Here is a 19,696-nt window from a genome sequence, read left to right on the forward strand (position 1 = left end):
ATGCTAATCTTAAAGGGATCTGTCATTATAATCAGGAAATTCAAAGGTCACCATACATAAGTCCCTCACCTCCCAAAGCAGCTCAGGAGAGAATTTAGGAGTAGAACAAGAGTTATCTTATGATTTAAAAAAAGAGTTCTCTTATGATTTAAAAAAGTTATGTTATGATTTAGTTAAGTATGCTGAATTTCAGCACCATGCATGTTCAATGCATGTTTGCTGCGAAACACAGTTTGTTTGATAAACTTTGCAAATTAAAGAAAACTGAAAGGCACTGCAATCTAAGTGTAAGTTTGGCTTCGGCAGAAAATGAATTCTTATAAGAGTCTATAGCTGGATGCTTGCCTACATGTGGCTATTAGAATGGAGATGAACATCAGGCCTAATATAATAAAAAATGCTTAGTAAATCTTGCGTGTCTGCAATGTCCAACCAGTGAAATAATTATTAACAAAATGTATATATTCTGTGTTGCTAATAACAAATCTATATTGTTTCATCTTATAAGCAGTATGTGCAGTTAACCTAGAATTTTTCTAATAAAAAAATAAGACTGTGATTTTTCCTGTCGTTACAGCTCAGACAGCTGTGCTGTTTAGATAATATTAAGTACTCGAACTCACGAGAAATAAGACAACTGAAAAACAGATGAAAAATTTATTTGGAAGTGAATAAAACTAATACAAATAAAGCATTATGCAACTTATCTTGGTAATTAATGTAGGTTGTTTGGTATGCAGTTTTCACATTAAAAAGTTTTATGATGCAACTATTTATTCTATTCTGCAGTAATAGTTTTATTGCACTTATAAGGGATACCTGGGAGTACAAGAAATTTAAATGATTTGTTCAGGGTTGCATAGTACACAAGAGAGAGCTGGGGAGATCCAAACCTAGTTCTCAAGGTATCACAGTCCAGCACTTTAAACATGAAGCTCTGCTGTTTTTGGCTTCTGTATTTTCTTAGGGATGGGGTTTACAATGCAGCTTTCAATGTATTCAAAAACTGTGTGAGGGTCTTGGTCAGCATTGATATGAATGACATTATCATAAAATTTCTCCATTTCCCACACACTGGCATGATACACATCCAGGTGGTGCTGTACATTATCTTCCGAATCCTTTGGGTTCCGCTGAAGACGAGACTGTACCTTTGGGTTGGGGGGCGGTTTGTAGACTGAATGATATCTGTGGAGGCAAAATCAAAACGTGTCAAAATGAGATGAGCAAAACACACAGTATAACACATTCCATTGTCAATAACTTGCCTACACTTAGTGTTCAGACATATTTGTATCACATATCGGTTATTCCAATATCATCTCAGCATATGTTTTTGGGAAATTATGATGTTCACTTTAAAGGACAGGGAATGTGATAAGAAAAGACCTTTGGCACAATAACTGCACAGTGAAGCCATAAGGAAGTAGGGAGTTGATATCTTCTGCTTCTCCTACTAGAATAAATAAGAGAACACACCCAGATTGATCTGTTCTGTTCTCTTACTAGAATAAATAAGAGAACACACCCAGATTGATCTGTTCTGCTTCTCTTACTAGAATAAATAAGAGAACACACCCAGATTGATCTGTTCTGCTTCTCCTACTAGAATAAATAAGAGAACACACCCAGACTGATCTGTTCTGCTTCTCTTACTAGAATAAATAAGGGAACACACCCAGATTGATTTGTTCTGTTCTCTTACTAGAATAAATAAGAGAACACACCCAGATTGATCTGTTCTGTTCTCTTACTACAATAAATAAGAGAACACACCCAGATTGATCTGTTCTGCTTCTCTTACTAGAATAAATAAGAGAACACACCCAGATTGATCTGTTCTGTTCTCTTACTAGAATAAATAAGAGAACACACCCAGATTGATCTGTTCTGTTCTCTTACTAGAATAAATAAGAGAACACCCAGATTGATCTGTTCTGCTTCTCTTACTAGAATAAATAAGAGAACACCCAGATTGATCTGTTCTGCTTCTCTTACTAGAATAAATAAGAGAACACACCCAAACTGATCTGTTCTGCTTCTCTTACTAGAATAAATAAGAGAACACCCAGATTTATCTGTTCTGCTTCTCTTACTACAATAAATAAGAGAACACCCAGATTGATCTGTTCTGCTTCTCTTACTGGAATAAATAAGGGAACACACCCAGATTGATCTGTTCTGCTTCTCTTACTAGAATAAATAAGGGAACACACCCAGACTGATCTGTTCTGCTTCTCTTACTAGAATAAATAAGGGAATATACCCAGATTAAGCAAAATGAATGATTCTCATACTGTGTAAACCTCAGTGCCATAGCCTGTAAAGTACTAAACTTCATAGCCGTATTACCCCATAAAATACTTTCACAAAAACTTTAGTGGAACATTTTCTAAAATCTCCCTGGATGGTGTACGGCACATCAACTTTGATGTAAAGTAGAACCAAGGTTCAGATTACCTTTAAGAGTTAGCAGAGTTAAAAAAATTATAATGTTTAAACAGAGATTACTTGACATAGTAACTCCATGTTTTCTTATTTTAAGGTTTCTACTTCTGGTATACATTTTGTTTTTAGTACTATATTAATAATTGTAGGAGGCAAGTATATTTCTTTTAAATTTCAAATGCTGAATGAAATCAATTACGTAGCTTATCATTTCCAAAATTATTCTTTGTACTTCATGATTTCTTACTCTCTTATCCTTATTGTAAATATGCTATATGTTTTTAAATTATTTTCTTCTATCCAAGTTTTATTACTGTGGATGAGTTAACGAAAATTAAACAGTTTTGGAAAAAGAAAGAACATTTGATTTTATTTTCACAGTACCTCCATCTTCTATTACTTAAAAATGCTGGATAATCAAAGCAAATGCTAATGTGTATAATACAAACAGAAATGTGCGTGATGCAGGGTTCTGAGAATACCTGACATTAACTATATTTTAGAAGAAAAAGTACCAGTTGCATGCATCTAAAGTTTTTAATGCTGTCTTGATGCAAATAAAAATGGTACTGCTTTTCTGGCATATCTTTAGGGCATCTCTACTACTAGTGCTGCTGTGTTGTCAGTACTTTGTAGGGACAAGGTGTAGAAGAGACTTCTAACTCATTGGTTTGTTTTATAGTGGCATGAGCATTAAACCACTCCTCACAGTGGGTTGTCTGCACAAACAATATGCTGTCAGGTGTCCCAGATGTGTTTCACCAAAGTCTGCTTGTGTGTGTGTGTGTGTGTGTGTGTGTGTGTGTGTGTGTGTGTGTATATGGATTCACTTTATAACCTCGAAATGCTGAAATATCGAATTTCAGTATCTCGAGACTATAAAACCGAATCCACAAAACACCGACAAACAAAAACCGCGAAACCACATAACCGAAAACACTGCACACACTACACTAAACATACAACACAACACCCACATCACAACATAAACAAAAAAACAACACACATACACAACTCACACACACATAAGCAGGGCAAGCCCCATGCACCCCCATGGGGCTGCACCCCCACCCCTACTTATATATACTAACTCCAAGATCGCACAAACACAACACAAAAGCTCACTCACACACGCACATTCTCCAATCCCTCACACACACTCTAACTCCCACTCAAAACCCTTACAAAACACTCACTTACCTGACATAACACCTACATCCAAACACGGCACCGCGCACCAACAAAACACAAACCCGGACATTACATAGCGCAACTTCATAACCGCAAATTTGACATATTTTCGACATACGTCAAATTCGCGATTATGAACGTTCGCTATGCTAGTGCTTTCATTCCATTTTATTTGTAATACTATGTTTACTTAGAGCATTGAGCATATTCCTGTCTTTAATTGCCTTAATATGCTCTCTCACTCTAATTTTTAAAGGTCTTACACGTTTACCAATATAAAAATCATGACATGCATGACCATTTCCTACATATACTGCATTTTTACTAAGACAATTGTAGTAACCTCTAGTTTCAAAGGTTTTGTTTAAGTGAAGAAAATGTATTATATTGCTATTGCTCATATATCTACATTGTCTACAATGGCCATAAGCATAAGTACCCATCTTAAATGTACCTAAACTAACATCTCCTTGGGGGTGAAACTCTAACAATGCCTTTAAGTTTGTTGGTCTTTTAACTACAAACTCCAGTTTTTCACATAGTACAATAAACATAGTATTGCAAATAAAATGGAATGAAAGTGCTAAATTTGTGTTGTGGTGTATTTTAATTCTCCGGACTCGAGCAGTGTCTCCAGGAAGTGTCGTTTTTAGTTTTTGGAATTCTTGGGTTTGCTGTTTAGAAGTTATTGAGTTTATCAACTACAGCTCGGCATGGCTTCATTGAGTGCTGGAGATGAGGACATGAACCAGGTGGGTTTTCTTAATACACAGGCTACAGTGAATGATCGACATGAATGTACTAATTTGAGTATCCCACTCCAGGTGATTTATGTACTTTGTCTGAAACTTTTCATCAGGCTTGCTGTGACTTTAATGCAGTATTCAGTAAAGTGTGTATGTCCTTGGGAAATGTTACTAATACGGTGAGTGGAGGTCCCTTTAAGAAGCAAGAGGAATGCATTCTCAGCAATGGAAGTGATATAATGGATACAATGCTGGTCACTGAAGAGCGTGGTATGGAGCCAGGTTTTGTGTTGGGATTAGTAAATATTAAAGATACCAACCCATTTAAAGAAGGAAATTAAGTGTTATATCATAAAGGAACAGAAAATGCTGTAAATATGGAAACCAACATTCACAGAGTCTGTATTAGAACACCAAACATTCAAAATGTCGAGTGTTCTAATATCGAACCCTAGCAATCGAAAAAAAACCACTGAACATTCGGAACAGCAAATATTTTCCTAGGGAAAAAATTTGCTGTTCCAAAACACATACACACAACATAAGCACACCAAACAAACAGCAATCCACACACATACACCTAAATAGGTTCATAGGTTGGTACTAGGCTATCAGCCCTAGGGCCTATACAAGCCTAGCCATAACAATTCCCTGGCTATTTCTTCCCACATTATTTACTTTCTTGGACCCCTGTCTAGCAGGGCGACTGACATGATCCCTGGGGTGAATTTCCTTTCTCCCATCCAATCGTCAAGGTTCCTCTTGAAGAGGTCCAAAGAGGCACTCTGCTTGACATGTATGGGCAATCTATTCCAGAGTCTGGGGAGTCTCTGGGTCAGGAACCTAACCCTCCAGCATGTTTTGTTTATTGTGATGACAAGGTTTAGATCCCTGGAGCGTGTAGCTCTGAGGGATTGGGATTTTTTTATGTGTAGCATGTCCAACAGCTCTGGGTTTGACATGGCCTTGTATGTTAAGCAGAGATCGCCTCTGAGTAGACGATATGCGACAGAGTATAGCTGGAGTTTTTTAAGGCGGTCAGCGTAGGACATCTGCTTTAGGCCTGTGATTCTTTTAGTGAGGTATTTCTGAGGCCTTTCCAGTTGTTGCAGATGTCTTGAGAGGTACTTACCAAATGGGGCGTTGTATTCTATAATGGGTCTAATAAGGGATGAGTACAGTGGGACAATGACCTCCTTTTTTCTGGATGAAAATCCCTTTGTGATGAGGTGTGCCACATAGAAGGATTTCCTGACTGTTGTGGCGATGTGGTTATCGAAGGTGAGACCACTGTCCACCTGTGTCCCTAAGTCTCTTATCACACTTTCTGTGTTTAGTGTACTGCCACCTATATGGTAATTCATGGATACATGTTTTTCCCAAAGGGGATAACAATACATTTCTTGGCATTGAGCTTGAGCCCATGGCTCTGGCAGCAAGCATCTGTTTCTGTAAGGCCCTTTTGTAGAGTATCCACATCATTTGGGGATTCAATAATGGCTCCCAGTTTGCAGTCATCTGCAAACTTTGTTAGCCAGAGTCCCTTAGTGTTGACCTGTACTTCAGAGAAGTAGATGCCAAACAAGAGCGGCCCCAGGACTGAACCCTGAGGTACTCCACTTGTCACTTGTCTGGAGCTGGATTTGGAGTCGGCTACTTTTACTTTTACTTTTTTTTTTTACTTTTTGGGTTCTATCAGTAAGCCATTTAGCAACCCATTGGGTGACATAGGGATTAATGCCCAACTTAGTAAGTTTATCTATGATTCCAGAGTGGGGGATGGTGTCAAAGGCCTTGGCAAGGTCTAGATAGGCTGTGTGGACCACCTTACCCTTGTCCATGGCTCTGGAGACTGATTCAAAGAAGTCAATCAGGTTCAGGAGACAAGATCGGCCCTTCACAAACCCAAACTGGGTGGGGTCCAGTGTTTGAAGGTTGCCAATGTCTTTGTTTATAAGTTCCATGATAATACGCTCCATGGCCTTGCAGATAAGGCTTGTCAGACTGATGGGACGGTAGTTTCCGGGATCCAAGGAGGATCCCCCCCTTGTGGATTGGGATAACTGTAGCTCTGCGCCACTCAGTGGGCACGAAACCTGAGGTGAGGCTATGATTAAACATGACACTTAGGTGAGGTGCCAGTTCATATTGTAGTTCATGTAGTACACAGCCCGGGATGTCATCTGGTCCCATGGATGCTGTATTCTTGGCTTTAGAGAGTGCGTTTTGTACCTGTGTGGCCGTTATTACTGGAATTTGGCAATCTTCCGGTATTGAGATGGGCCATTTAGGGGGTGAGAGGGGGGTGAAGTTGGCACTGAATCAATCTTCCAGGATATTGGCAATATCCTTCGGATCAGTATATTTAATGCCATTCTGTTTTAGCTCAGAGCAGATCTGAGCATTGCCATTTAGATTCTTGACATAGTTATAGAATGCTTTGTGGTTGTCTTTGGAATCTTTGGCAATTTTATTTTCGTGACTAGCTTTGGAGGATTTTATGAGGCATCTCAGTTTCTTACTGAGGCTAGTAAGGAGTTTTTGCATCCTGGGATTTTCCTCTTTTCTGCAAAAGTTTCTTCCTTTTGTTGTAAAGTTTGTTTATGGCAGGGGACCACCAGATTGGCTTCCTTTTTTGGCTGAGAGCATTTTGGTTCTATTTGGGATGGCACGATTCATGCATGAGTGGATGTGCTCGTACAGTGCCTTAGTGTAGGATTCAGCAGTCGAACTTTCAGTTCCCGTCTGCATGGGTGTCATGAAGTTTGTCACTTCTGACTTGAGTAGCATGAAGTTGGCTTTGGAGAAGTTTTTTATGGTGGTTTCTTTACTGGGTTGTGGATGTTAAGGGTGATTAGCTTATGGTCAGACCTGACTAACGAGGGGGTGACCATAGGTATGGAGCATTGATTTCCCATGTTGGTAATGACCAGGTCTAGGATATTGGAGCCTCTGGTGGGACTATGGATTAGTTGATCCAGGCGTTGGAAGTTATGAATTCCAAGAACCGTTGCGCAAAGGTGTTGGGACATGAGTAGTTTTCCCAGTTAATGGCAGGGTAGTTAAAATCACCCAGTATTAGGGTGTTTGGTTCTATCTTAATATTTTCCAGTATGTTTAGAAAGGTGTAGTGAGAATCTTGGGGTATGGTGGGGGATCTGTAGCAAGCTACAATTTGGACTGCAGTCTTACCTAGTGTTAGTTGCACTTGGAGAATTTCAGACACATTGTGTTGGCCAACTAGCCTGGTGGTGTGAATATCCTTGGTGAATACTGACACTCCTCCACCTTTAGTGTTTCGGTCCTGGTTTGGTGGCCGAAAAGTGTGGTAAGAGTTGTAGCCTGGTATTGCAGGGGTGCTCTCTGGAGCCTAAACTCGTACACCTAACCCTACACTAAACTATACATACACCACTAACTATCCACTTACCTTAACTCAAACCCTAAGGTCCGTTACTATCGCACAGTCACCTCACCCGTGCCCTAACCCTAACTCACCTAACCCAAATGTCCACACAATCACACACCTACCTGACCCGCGTCCTAACCCTAACTCACCGAACCCGCCCTAACGCACACATCCACACAATCGCACACTTACCTGAACCTGACCCATAACTTTCCACCAGAGCGCTGAAAATACCAAAGCAACAGAAACAGACAACCGAATTCTTTCCCTAGGAAAGAATTCGGTTTCCTGTTACTTCGATATTTTCAGCATTCACTGAAAATGGGTCGATATTAGAACACCCGACATTTCAAATGTCCGGTGTTCTAATACAGACCCCATTCACACTACTGCAGAATGTAAGTCATCTATATTCAAATTGCAGAGAGTAGTATGCAGAGTTGAACATTGTGCCATTAGGATAAAGAGTGCATCATTTTCCAAATAGGATAACTTATAAGGACAGAACTTTCAAAGAACTGTTGGGGATATACAATAGAATGGGACTTGAAGTGCTGAAACAGTTAATACTACACAATGTGACTGTTTTGGATAGATTAAAAAAGGACACTGAACAATTAGATGCTTTTGTGATAACTCATTCATGTTTTTCATTTTGTAAAGGCATTTATAGCCATATTAGCCGATAAAAGAAACTACTACTACCAACTACAACAAACCAACCAAAATAATCCCCACAAATTCTGGCGAGGTATCAATAACCTCCTACACCCTGGATGCTCAAGTACTCCCTCTCCCTCTGGCTCTGATCACAACAATCCCATCCAAATAGCTGACTCATTTAATACTTTTTTCACTGAAACCATACAATCCCTAGCCAACCAGCTATCCCCTAGCATCCCAGGCTCTGCCACAACCTTTACCAATAATTCTCATCAATTTCATTTTCAGCCAGTGCCCACTTCACTTATCTGTAACCTCATACAGAAACTTAAACCCACTACTCTCTCTGCTGATAAATTACCTGCAGAATGCCTGCAAATAGCTGCTAAAGTCATAGCCTACCCCATATCCATCCTCATTAACAGAACTATTTCTGAAGGATCTATTCCCCTAATCTGGAAAGTCTCTCACATAACTCCCCTGCATAAGGGCAGTAACTCCAAAGAGTTGTCCAATTATAGGCCCATAGCTATTCTATCTCCTTTGGCAAAAATAATGGAGAAATGTATACACATACAACTGTTAACCTACCTACTCGATCACAATTTATTAGCACCCTGTCAACATGGCTTTAGCCCATTTCATAGCACCACCTCTGCTCTCTTATCCTTCACTAACCATATTAACAGCAATCGTAATATTGATGCTCTATCCTCAGCTGTTTTTATTGACCTGTCCAAAGCATTTGACATGGTGAATCACCACCTCCTTATAGACACACTCAAAAACCTGTCATTGGACAACCATACTATACAGTGGTTCCAATCATACCTACATAACAGGCAACAGGCTGTACTATGGGAAAATACTTTATCTTCCCACCTCCCAGTTGCTCTAGGGGTCCCGCAAGGATCTATATTAGGCCCATTACTCTTCTCCATCTTTACAAATGACCTTCATTCTGTAATTCCTCAAGCTGACTGTATCCAATACGCTGACGACTCCACACTCATATGCACTGCTGCTTCTCAATCAGAACTTCAGTCACTAACCCAAATGACCTTTAGTACAGTTGAAAACTGGCTCCTACAAAGACGTCTTATCCTTAACCCCAAAAAACAAAAATGCTACTATTTACCCCCACCCGCAGAACCTCCCCACTTAACTTTACTATTACTTCAAATGATGGAACTATATCATCTCCTGAACCAACCACCAAACTACTCGGGGTACTAATAGATAACAACTTGTCCTTTGAACCTCACATTAATAACACCATAAAAATAGTAAACAAGAAACTAGGTTCCCTCTATAGAATAAAACCCTTTCTTACACCTCCAGCCAGGGTTACTATTGCTCGTACCCACCTCATCTCTACCTTGCTCTATGACTCCCCTATCTATACCAAAATATGTAGAAGTAATCTGAGTAAACTTACATCATCCTACAATATTGCCAGATTTGCAGCTGGGTCCTCCCATAGAACTCATCACTGTATCAATCTGAATCAGTTAGGATGGTTAGAGCTGCCAAATGTAATACTTTTCAGTCAATTAATAGTAGCCCATAAGATCCTGTATTTACCTCAAAATACACCCATACTTACATCCGTAGTCATCCCCTATAATAACCTCAAGACCTTACGCTCAGCTAATAACCTACTTGTACAAATATCAAAATCCAACAACTTAGCTGATAACACCTTGTTCTCCAATACAGTAGGTAAAGCCTGGAACATCCTCCCAAGCCAGCTAACCTCAATATCCTCTGTCAGCTTATTTAAAAGCAAGCTTAAACCCTACCTCAAATCACACTGGCTATGCCCCTGTGTTAACCCAGACTAAGTACCTAACTATTAACTAGACTCCCACAATTCCTAGCCTATCATGATCTTGTGTTGTCTCACTAATTTTTAGTGAGCTTAACCTTCCCTAGGATTTTTTCTCATGTAAATAAGTATATACTGTGGAATGATCAAACACCTTCATATAGTATCACAACCTATGTGTTAAATAACACTAGAATTCCATCCTTGTTTGCTGTTCGTCTATACTCTATCTATTGATCGCTAGTGTTTTTCTTTCTTAGGTTTTTGTGAGACCTTAGTATCTCTTATCATAAATTACTTGGTGTATCTAATTTTGTAATATGTTATAAAGATTTGTACTACACCATTTCTAATACAAATGTATTAGTCTTATTCATCTATTCTTAGATACATTTTTCCTTTTTCCTACTGAAATATAAAATATATAATCTTAGGCTTGTACTATAATTGTTAAAACTTATGTACCAAATTATACTGTTATTGTCTTTGTCTTGACCTTTTATGTTGTTGTAATTTGTGGAGCTTTTCTCCCCGGGCCTCCACTGAAAATGGACATATATCCAGCTGGACTAGCCCGGTCAACAAATGTAAAATAAAATAAAAATAAAATAAATAAAAAATTGATTAAGTTAAAAAATAAATTTCTGTTATTGTCACTATAAAAACTAAAAGGTTAAATTGTGATATAAAGGCATATGCTAACAATACAGCGTACATTATTAAAAATGTAAAACTATCAATAGATGAAGAGAAAGTTATTCAGAATGAAAACAACAAACAAATAGGTAGCAATGTGTCCCAGTTAGATAACTTTGTAGTACCAACAGAAAATTCTTTGCAAGCTGTAAGCAATGAAGTTAATGTGGAAAATGGAAATAAATAAAAGTACACAACAGGTTGTTAGTGAGAATATGACAAGACAAAATGTGTTTTTTTCGGCTAGGAGCCAGATCATAAACAGAAGTCACAATAAAAAAGACAGGGAACAAAAGGGAGACAGAGGAAAGGGACATTAAAAGAGGTTGTGTGCCCAATATTTAATTTATCAGGGCAAGAGTTTTCTGATGATGAAAGAAACATTTTGTCAAAAGGATTTTCCTTTGCACCCATTAAATGTGCAAGCTATACTGATTTCATTACTGATTTTTAAGGTTTATATCAGAAAATTAAATCTGAAATATTTGTTCCATCATGTGAATGAATGCAATTTAGAAGATACAACAAGAAAGCCGAGCACTTATAATCCTAGCTTAAATTTAACATTAAATGCCTTTGCAAAGTCATGTGAAGCAGACTTCGATACTTTAAACAGGAATAAAGCTGTAGTAAAGCTTTTTAACCTAAATAAGGCACAAAATGAAGCTTTGAAGAAGTTAAGAACTTATAAGCATTTAAGATACATGGAGGAAGATAATGGATGTGGGATGGTAATTATGAATGAAGTCAAATATCAAGAAGAGATGATTAAAGTGTTAACAGATGAGACTTTTTATGAAAAAGTGAATAAAATGGAAGTAAGTAAGAACTTTAATAAAATTGATAGTAAGATTTTTCAACTATTTAACCACAAATATATACTGATTATGCATTATTTTAATTTTTCACAGTAGATGAGCCAGAACTGGGGGAAATATTTGGTATTCCCAAAATTCATAAAAACAAAACTTGTTCACCATCTAGGCCTGTGGTGTCTAGTCCTAGATGCAAAACTATGACTATCTCTTTTTATTTGGATAAAATTTTGAACCTTATTGTACAGCATAATAAATATTATGCAAAAGATTTGTGGTCCTTTTTGGACCAACTGAGGTCATATGAGTTTAAAGGCAATGAAAAGTTATTATGTGTTATAGATGTGGTGTCATTGCATACTGACACTAAGAATACTGATGGAATTCATTTTATGAAGGCACATTTAAAAGAAATGTCTAAGGTACATGAGATTACCAATAAATGATGTGAATGGCTTTGGAAAATAATTATTTTATGTTTGGAATGAATATATATATATATATATATATATATATATATATATATATATATATATATATATATATAGACAAAAGAATCAAAAGAATGGAGTAGCCACTGGGGCCCATGTGGCACCATTTGCTAATATGTTGGTGGGAATACATTATTTTTTTTAATCTTTCAATAGAAATGGATATAGATCAGAAAAGTTTTTACAGTTATATTTTTAGAAAAGATACATTTAAGAACAATTATTTATACTTTCATAGTGGACATCCTATACATATGAAATTTAACATTTTTAGAGGCCAATTGATTAGAGCCAGTCGGATTATTAGCACGGATGACCACTTTTTGAAAGAGGTTGAATTTATTACTAGTTTATTTGTGGAGACAGGCTATCCATTAAATAAATTAGTGGACATTAGTAAAATGCAATGTCTGCTCTGAGAGTGTTGATGGAGAAGTACAGAGAAGGTCAGAAGGAGTTGCACTGTGTCTTTGTGGACTTAGAGAAAGCATATGACAGGGTGCCTAGAGAGGAGTTGTGGTATTGTATGAGGAAGTCGGGAGTGTCAGAGAAGTATGTAAGAGTAGTACAGGATATGTATGAGGGTAGTGTGACAGCGGTGAGGTCTACAGTGGGAGTGACGGATGCATTTAAGGTGGAGGTGGGTTTACATCAAGGATCAGCTCTGAGCCCTTATTTATTTGCAATGGTGATGGACAGGTTGACAAACGAGATCAGACAGGAGTCACCATGGACTATGATGTTTGCAGATGACATTGTGATCTGTAGAGAGAGTAGGGAACAGGTGGAGGAGACCCTGGAGAGGTGGAGATTTGCTCTAAAGAGAAGAGGAATGAAGGTCAGCATGACTAAGACAGAATATGTGTGTGTGAATGAGAGGGAGGCTAGAGGAATGGTGAGGATGCAGGGAGTAGATGTGACGAAGGTGGATGAGTTTAAATACGTGGGATCAACAGTTCAGAGTAATGGTGAGTGTGGAAGAGAGGTGAAGAAGAGAGTACAGGCAGGATGGAGTGGGTGGAGAAGAGTGTCTGGAGTGATTTGTGACAGATGAGTACCAGTAAGAGTGAAAGGGAAGTTCTACAAGAGGGTGGTGAGATCAGCTATGTTATATGGATTGGAGACAGTGGCATTGACAAAAAGGCAGGAGTCAGAGCTGGATGTGGCAGAGTTAAAGATGTTAAGATTTGCACTGGGTGTGACGAGGGTGGACAGGATTAGGAATAAGTATATTAGAGGGTCAGCCCAGGTTGGAAGGTTTGGAGACAAAGCCAGAGAGACAAGATTACGTTGGTTTGGACATGTGCTGAGGAAGGATGCAGAGTATATTGGGAAAAAGATGCTAAGGATGAAGCTGCCAGGTAACAGGAAAAGAGGAAGGCCTAAGATAAGGTTTATGGATGTGGTGAGAGTGGACATGCAGGTGGTTGGTGTGACAGAGCAAGATGCAGAGGACAGGAAGAAATGGAAACAGTTGATCTGCTGTGGCGACTCCAAATGGAACAGGTGAAAGAAGAATAAGTAAGGAAGTAATTAGCAAGAGGAATGACAAGTTTTCCCCAATATTGAAAAAATGGTTTAACATCTGTTTTAGGAAGAAGTAATAATGACTACACTAGTAAAAGAATACATGATTTTCCTGTAGCTATCTCAAGTGACAATGTATCTATCAAAAACATTATAAAGAATAATTGGAAGATTATTACAGGGAACCCATAATTGGTGAAAATTCTGGGTGAAAGACCGGAGTTTGTGGTTGAAAGACCAACAAACTTAAAGGCATTGTTAGAGTTTCACCCACAAGGAGATGTTAGTTTAGGTACATTTAAGATGGGTACTTATGTTTGTGGCCATTGTAGACAATGTAGATATATGAGCAATAGCAATATAATACATTTTCCTCACTTAAACAAAACCTTTGAAACTAGAGGTTACTACATTTCTCTTAGTAAAAATATAGTATATGTAGGAATTAGTCGTACATGTCATGATTTTTATAATGGTAAACGTGTAAGACCTTTAAAAATTACAGTGAGAAAGCATATTAAGACAGTTAAAGGCAGGAATATGCTCAATGCTCTAAGTAAACATAGTATTACAAATAAAATGGAATGAAAGTGCTAAATCTGCATCGTGGTGCATTTTAATTCTCCGGACTTGTGCAGTGCCTCCAGGAAGTGTCGTGTTTATATATATATATATATATATATATATATATATATATATATATACACACACACACACACATTTTGCATGGCTATTTTTCCATATTTCACAGCTTAGTCATCTTCCATTCCTCAGACTGATGGAATTTTGTGTGTGTGTGTGTGTGTGTGTGTGTGTGTGTGTGTGTGTGAGTTTGTATGTGCAATTTTAATTACCTTGCAGTACAGCTCTTGAGATACTTGTAGATATTTCAGAACAATATGGCTAATATATTTTGCGTCTATACTGAATGGTTTGAAAATCAGCAAAGAAGTCCTAGGATTTTCTTCAAAATGCAAGCAAAAGAAATACTAGCTAGTGCTTTATTTATTTTTTATTTATTTAACATTTGTTTTCTGGCAAAGTCTGACTCGGACAGAGTCCATTTTCAGCAGAGACCTGGGAAGAAAGGCTACAGACTCATGTCTTTGGAATGTGGGAGGAAACCGGAGGAAATGCGAACATAGGGAGGGCATGCAGACTTCACACAGAAGGCACCTCAGCCAAGAATTGAACTGAAGAACCTCCTGTTGTGAGGGGACAATGCTAACTGTTGCACCACTGTGCCATCTGGGTTGTGCTATTAACTAATACATGGACCTCTGGGATCCCTTGGTGTCAAACCTGGATCTTAATCTGGTCCGTGTGTCCAAAGAGTTATGTTTTAGAAAAATATGAAATAGTCTAATGTGGCATATTTGTAGATATCTAAAATGAGAATAGATCTAATAGCAGGAACACAAACTGCTGTATCACTGATATACTATGCCTTGATACCAGCTGGTAAAGAACTTCATACCTTTTAGGCACCTGCTAACAAAAGTTAATATACCAATCAAACCATCTGGGCAATTCATGGTAAAGGAAGCTTATCGGTCAAAAGAAGTGAGAGAGGATGTATGAAATGGTAAATGCTACTAGGAGAGCAGATATTGTTAATGAATGAACTTTAACTGTAGATATATATACAATCATGTGCCAAACAAATTCACTGTGGAGCTTAGGACTATAGGAACTACAGCACAGGAAAAGGCCATATCTTTTTAGCACACCAGCTGTAGAATAGCTCACCACCTTGAAAAAAACAACCAAAGATTAGGGACCTGTATGTTGCCAGGATCCATGTTATAGCATAATAGCTAAATATTCCAGATGAAGATCTGGGCTCTATTCCTTTTTGCGTTTGTGTGTGGGGGGGTGGGGGGGTGGGGGTGGTCATACAAGTTTTCTAAGGAATCCTCTTGTCTCTGGATGTGTGATAATAGGGAAACCTGGACAGTATGATCTTGCATACTACCGTTTTACAGAAGTTTCCCTGTCCACTCAAGGTAAGAGATTTGTATTAAAGGAAACCAGTATTAAAAGATTACATTTGGAGTGTCCCACTAAGAAAAAACTGAGATTATTTTTTTTTTCACCTGAGCTGCCGATCACTTTAAGGCATATGCCACCAATACTGGTTTATGTGTAGAAACAAGAATTTGAAACTTCTAGCACCTTCCTTGTTGCTATAAGACACAGTAGTGGTGTTGTGTGGCCTGACCTGCATGTTTACATTTTTATGGCTGAAAGTAAGACCTGCAAGGCTAAAATAATCCACTGCACTTGTGTGTTTGGACAGCAGACCTGTGTGAAGTGCTCATAACAGCAGAAATTCAAAAACAGGATCACTGCTCAGAAATTACAAATATGGAGTCTCTGTCTTAGATGAGGATGGCAGAGTGTAGACCAAAACTTTCACTTCATAGCACTTGGTTATTCAGCTCATTTCCTGTTGGAGTGCCTTCTCTGCAGAAGCTGCATATCTTCCATGTATTTGTGTGATTTTTCTGGCTCCTCTGACTTCTTTCCACACTCCAAAGATGTGTCATGTGTACATCTTACATGGGCTGACGTTTCCTGCCTTGTGTCCACCAGTACCTGGATAGAGTCCTGTTCCCCCTGGACTCTGAACTGAGTAAAGTGCGTAATCAGAGGATATTTTTCTGCAGGTGGAATTCAATCCCTGAATGTGGAAGGATAATTTAAACCTCTGGCCAAAATGAGAACATGGCTAATAGAATGGGGAACTTGTCGTGCATAATTAGTATGGCAATTAGCACAGAGGATTAAGGTTCTGAGCTGTAGAAACTGTTATCTTTGGGCCAGGATACAGGCTTTGATTCCTTTCACCTCCATTTGCCTACTATGTGGCTCTTAGCAAGTCACTTAATCAGACAGTGTTCCCACATTACCCTTGAAAACGTGCATTTGTGTGCAGTGTATGCACCCCATCAACAAATAAATAAAAATAATTTAGTGCCCCAAAAAGGAGCTTGAAAGAAATAGTAAAAATATAATGAGGATGATGTTAAGCCATAATCAGGACTTTATCCCCCTGTGCCAACAGAGCTGGCTGATAAGACAAATAAATAAAGAATCTAATTTTCAGAGTGACAGACGGGAAAATCTTATTGGTTCTATGCAGAGCCACAGATATGCAGCTATTGTGCTCCTCTTGTCATCAGTTGACATTTGGTATATGATGTACCCTTACTGTCTAAGGGGGAACTCACCTCATGAGGAAACCTGGCCTTCATCTCCCTTACCACTCCCATCAATGCAGACCAGCCTATCACTGCAGAAGGAATCAGCTGCCCAATCCTGCATTAAGTACCTTCCATATTTGTTATCTCCAAGGTGCAGATGGGCTTCTTTTTCCTTACTTTATTCCCTGTGGGTGGATCAGGCTAAGAAGGTAGTGCTATTTGCCAGAAAGGTGCTGATTTTAGGAGGAACACACCAAAAGTATGAGGCAAAAATCTGGACATTCTGCAAAAATCTGTACAGTTCAGAGATCTAGTAATTTCCACTCTGCTCTCTCTAGGCAATACAGTGTGTGACATTCTAGTGATTTGACAAATGCAGTAACACTTGGATTTTTGGGATTGTGGGATTCTAGTTGCTGAACAAAGTAACTTACCTGAAGATAACCATAAGGACTGTGACCCAAACAAAAAAGGAAAGGAGAAATGCAGGAGCCAATCACAGCCTTCTAGCCAGATGCTTGACATCATGACTTGTGTTATTCAAAGGAACTAATTCCCTTGAGCATAGGGATAACAGAAATGTCGATCTTATGCCATGACAGAGATATTAGAAGAGGAAATGTTAGCATTTACCCACTGCAGAAGACCTCCAAACTGAAATCTTGAATTTTGCCTTGGAAAGACTGGAAGCACAGTGATGCAGTTTTTAACATTGCTACGACACAGTTCATGGTTCTCAGGTTCAGATCCCAACACTTGCCTGTCTTCCTTGTGCCCTTAGAGATTTTTATTGGGTGTTCCAACTTCTTTCCACATTTAAAGATGTGCCATTAGGTGAGTGGATAATTCTCTAAATTGCTCATAGCTGTGCAGGTGGTGTGTGTGTGTGTGTGTGTGTGTGTGTGTGTGTGTGTGTGTGTGTGTGTGTGTGTGTGTGTGTGTGTGTGTGTGTGTGTGTGTGTGCGTGTGCGTGTGTGTGGTGTGTCTAAATTGCTCATAGTTATGATGGTGGTGTTTGAATGCATGTGTTCATGCATGCGAGTGCCTATGTATGTGTTCATGTGTTCACATGGGCGTGTGTCAGTCTTCTGAGAAAGGTGTAAATACTTAGCTAATATGGAGGCATTCCTCTCAAAAACATCAATACACAATGGGCATCACACAAGCACACCTTCTTCTCAACCACTACAACATTTTAAATAGAAAACACTAAATGTCATACACTGATTCCATAAAAATATCCTTACAAAGCCTCCTAGAACTTGAAAGAACAGATCTCAGTATAAGTCGCTCAACTCAACTACTCCATGCACACCTAAAATAAGTCACTAGCAGCATAGTTGTGCCCTGTCAAGTAATGCTAAACAAGCTTATCATAAGAATGTATTAGTAATTGTTGACTCATTTGTTAGAAATGTTAGGCATTCCAATTCCTCACTCTTTAGGCCGGACAAGCAAGACCCTGAGGGACATACAGAGAGACATCTCAAAACTCCAGGCATGTGGCAGACACAGTTAAGAATCTGTTCCTATGTAGAATCCTTCCTTAATCAAGAATGATTATAGGTTCATAGGTTCATAGGTTAGTACTAAGCTAACTGCCCTTGCGAGCCATTTTAAGCTTAGCCAATTATCCTTGTGAGACTCAAACCCTGCACCTTGTGTTTGTAAGGCAAACACCTTAACCATTAGGCCTACCCCTCCCTATAAGGTTGTGTCTCTGTGAGGACGTTTCACAAATCTGGCTTGTTTCGCCTTATATTTATCTGGCTTGTTTCGCCTTATATTTAATTGTGTCCTGTGGGGTTAGTCACTCCCCTATATTCAGGAAGATATGGTCTCTCACGAACTGGTATGATTCGATCCATCAACCTCCGCCTCCCAGTCTGCTAGGATTACAGGCGTTCGCCACACGCCCGGCGATATAACACCTCTGTCAGTCTTGAACCCCAGACCTTGGACACACTAGACTGCATGAAGTACCACTAAGCCACAGTAGACATTTATATTATGCAATATAAAGAGAAGAGGGTTGACTAACATTTGGCAAATTAGCTGGTGTCATTCCATGGTGAATTATATATGTATCAACCTGCGATGACATGATATACAGTCCTACTTGTTTTGAAAGGAATGGTCTGCATCCATCATTCAAAGGTTTCTGTATACTGGTAAAAGCCCTTCCTACTTCTATAGTGCCTTTTTAGGCAGCATGCATCTAATGGACATCCCAACTTAGTAAATTCTTCAAACCCTAAGCTGGACCACATTAAGGTGGCTCTTCTCAATGCCAGGAGTCTCGATAACAGACTGCCTGATCTTAAAGTGCTTCTGCATCTTGACATGTCCATGTATTTATAGTTACAGGGATATGGATTAAATATAAAGTAAGTATTTCTCCATAACTGCGCTTACCATGCATTCAATCCTGGTGGACATTTTGATGGTGTTTCCAAAGGACTACATTTCATCTAGACTGATACCCAGAGACCCACAAACATAACTCCTAGAAGTTTAGTTTATTATGGACAAGACAAGCTACCATCTTATAGCATAATACAGAATCCCTGCATTACCCAAGATGAACGTGTGAGATTCTTGAAAGTTTTAGAAGAAATTCCTATGAGCAATAACTCCATAACCCTAGGTAATTTCAAAAACCCAGCCATAAGCTGA

General features: G+C 38.7%; 1 protein-coding gene across 2 annotated transcripts in view; it reads right to left on the reverse strand.

Annotated features, from left to right (window-relative positions):
* Window positions 1-643: 643 nt before the first annotated feature.
* The window catches only part of AK8 (adenylate kinase 8), a 2,747,949-nt gene continuing 2,728,896 nt past the window's right edge, over window positions 644-19,696 (reverse strand). For both annotated transcript variants that reach the window (XM_044058631.1, XM_044058632.1), the window contains one exon: window positions 644-1,188. In XM_044058631.1, the coding sequence (XP_043914566.1) occupies window positions 924-1,188 (265 nt within the window). In that variant the 3' untranslated portion in view covers window positions 644-923. The remainder of the gene's footprint in view (window positions 1,189-19,696) is intronic.

Source organism: Protopterus annectens, chromosome 16.part0, assembly GCF_019279795.1.
Source record: "Protopterus annectens isolate FY-2018-M chromosome 16.part0, PAN1.0, whole genome shotgun sequence".
In the NCBI taxonomy this organism is placed as follows: Eukaryota; Metazoa; Chordata; order Ceratodontiformes; family Protopteridae; genus Protopterus; species Protopterus annectens.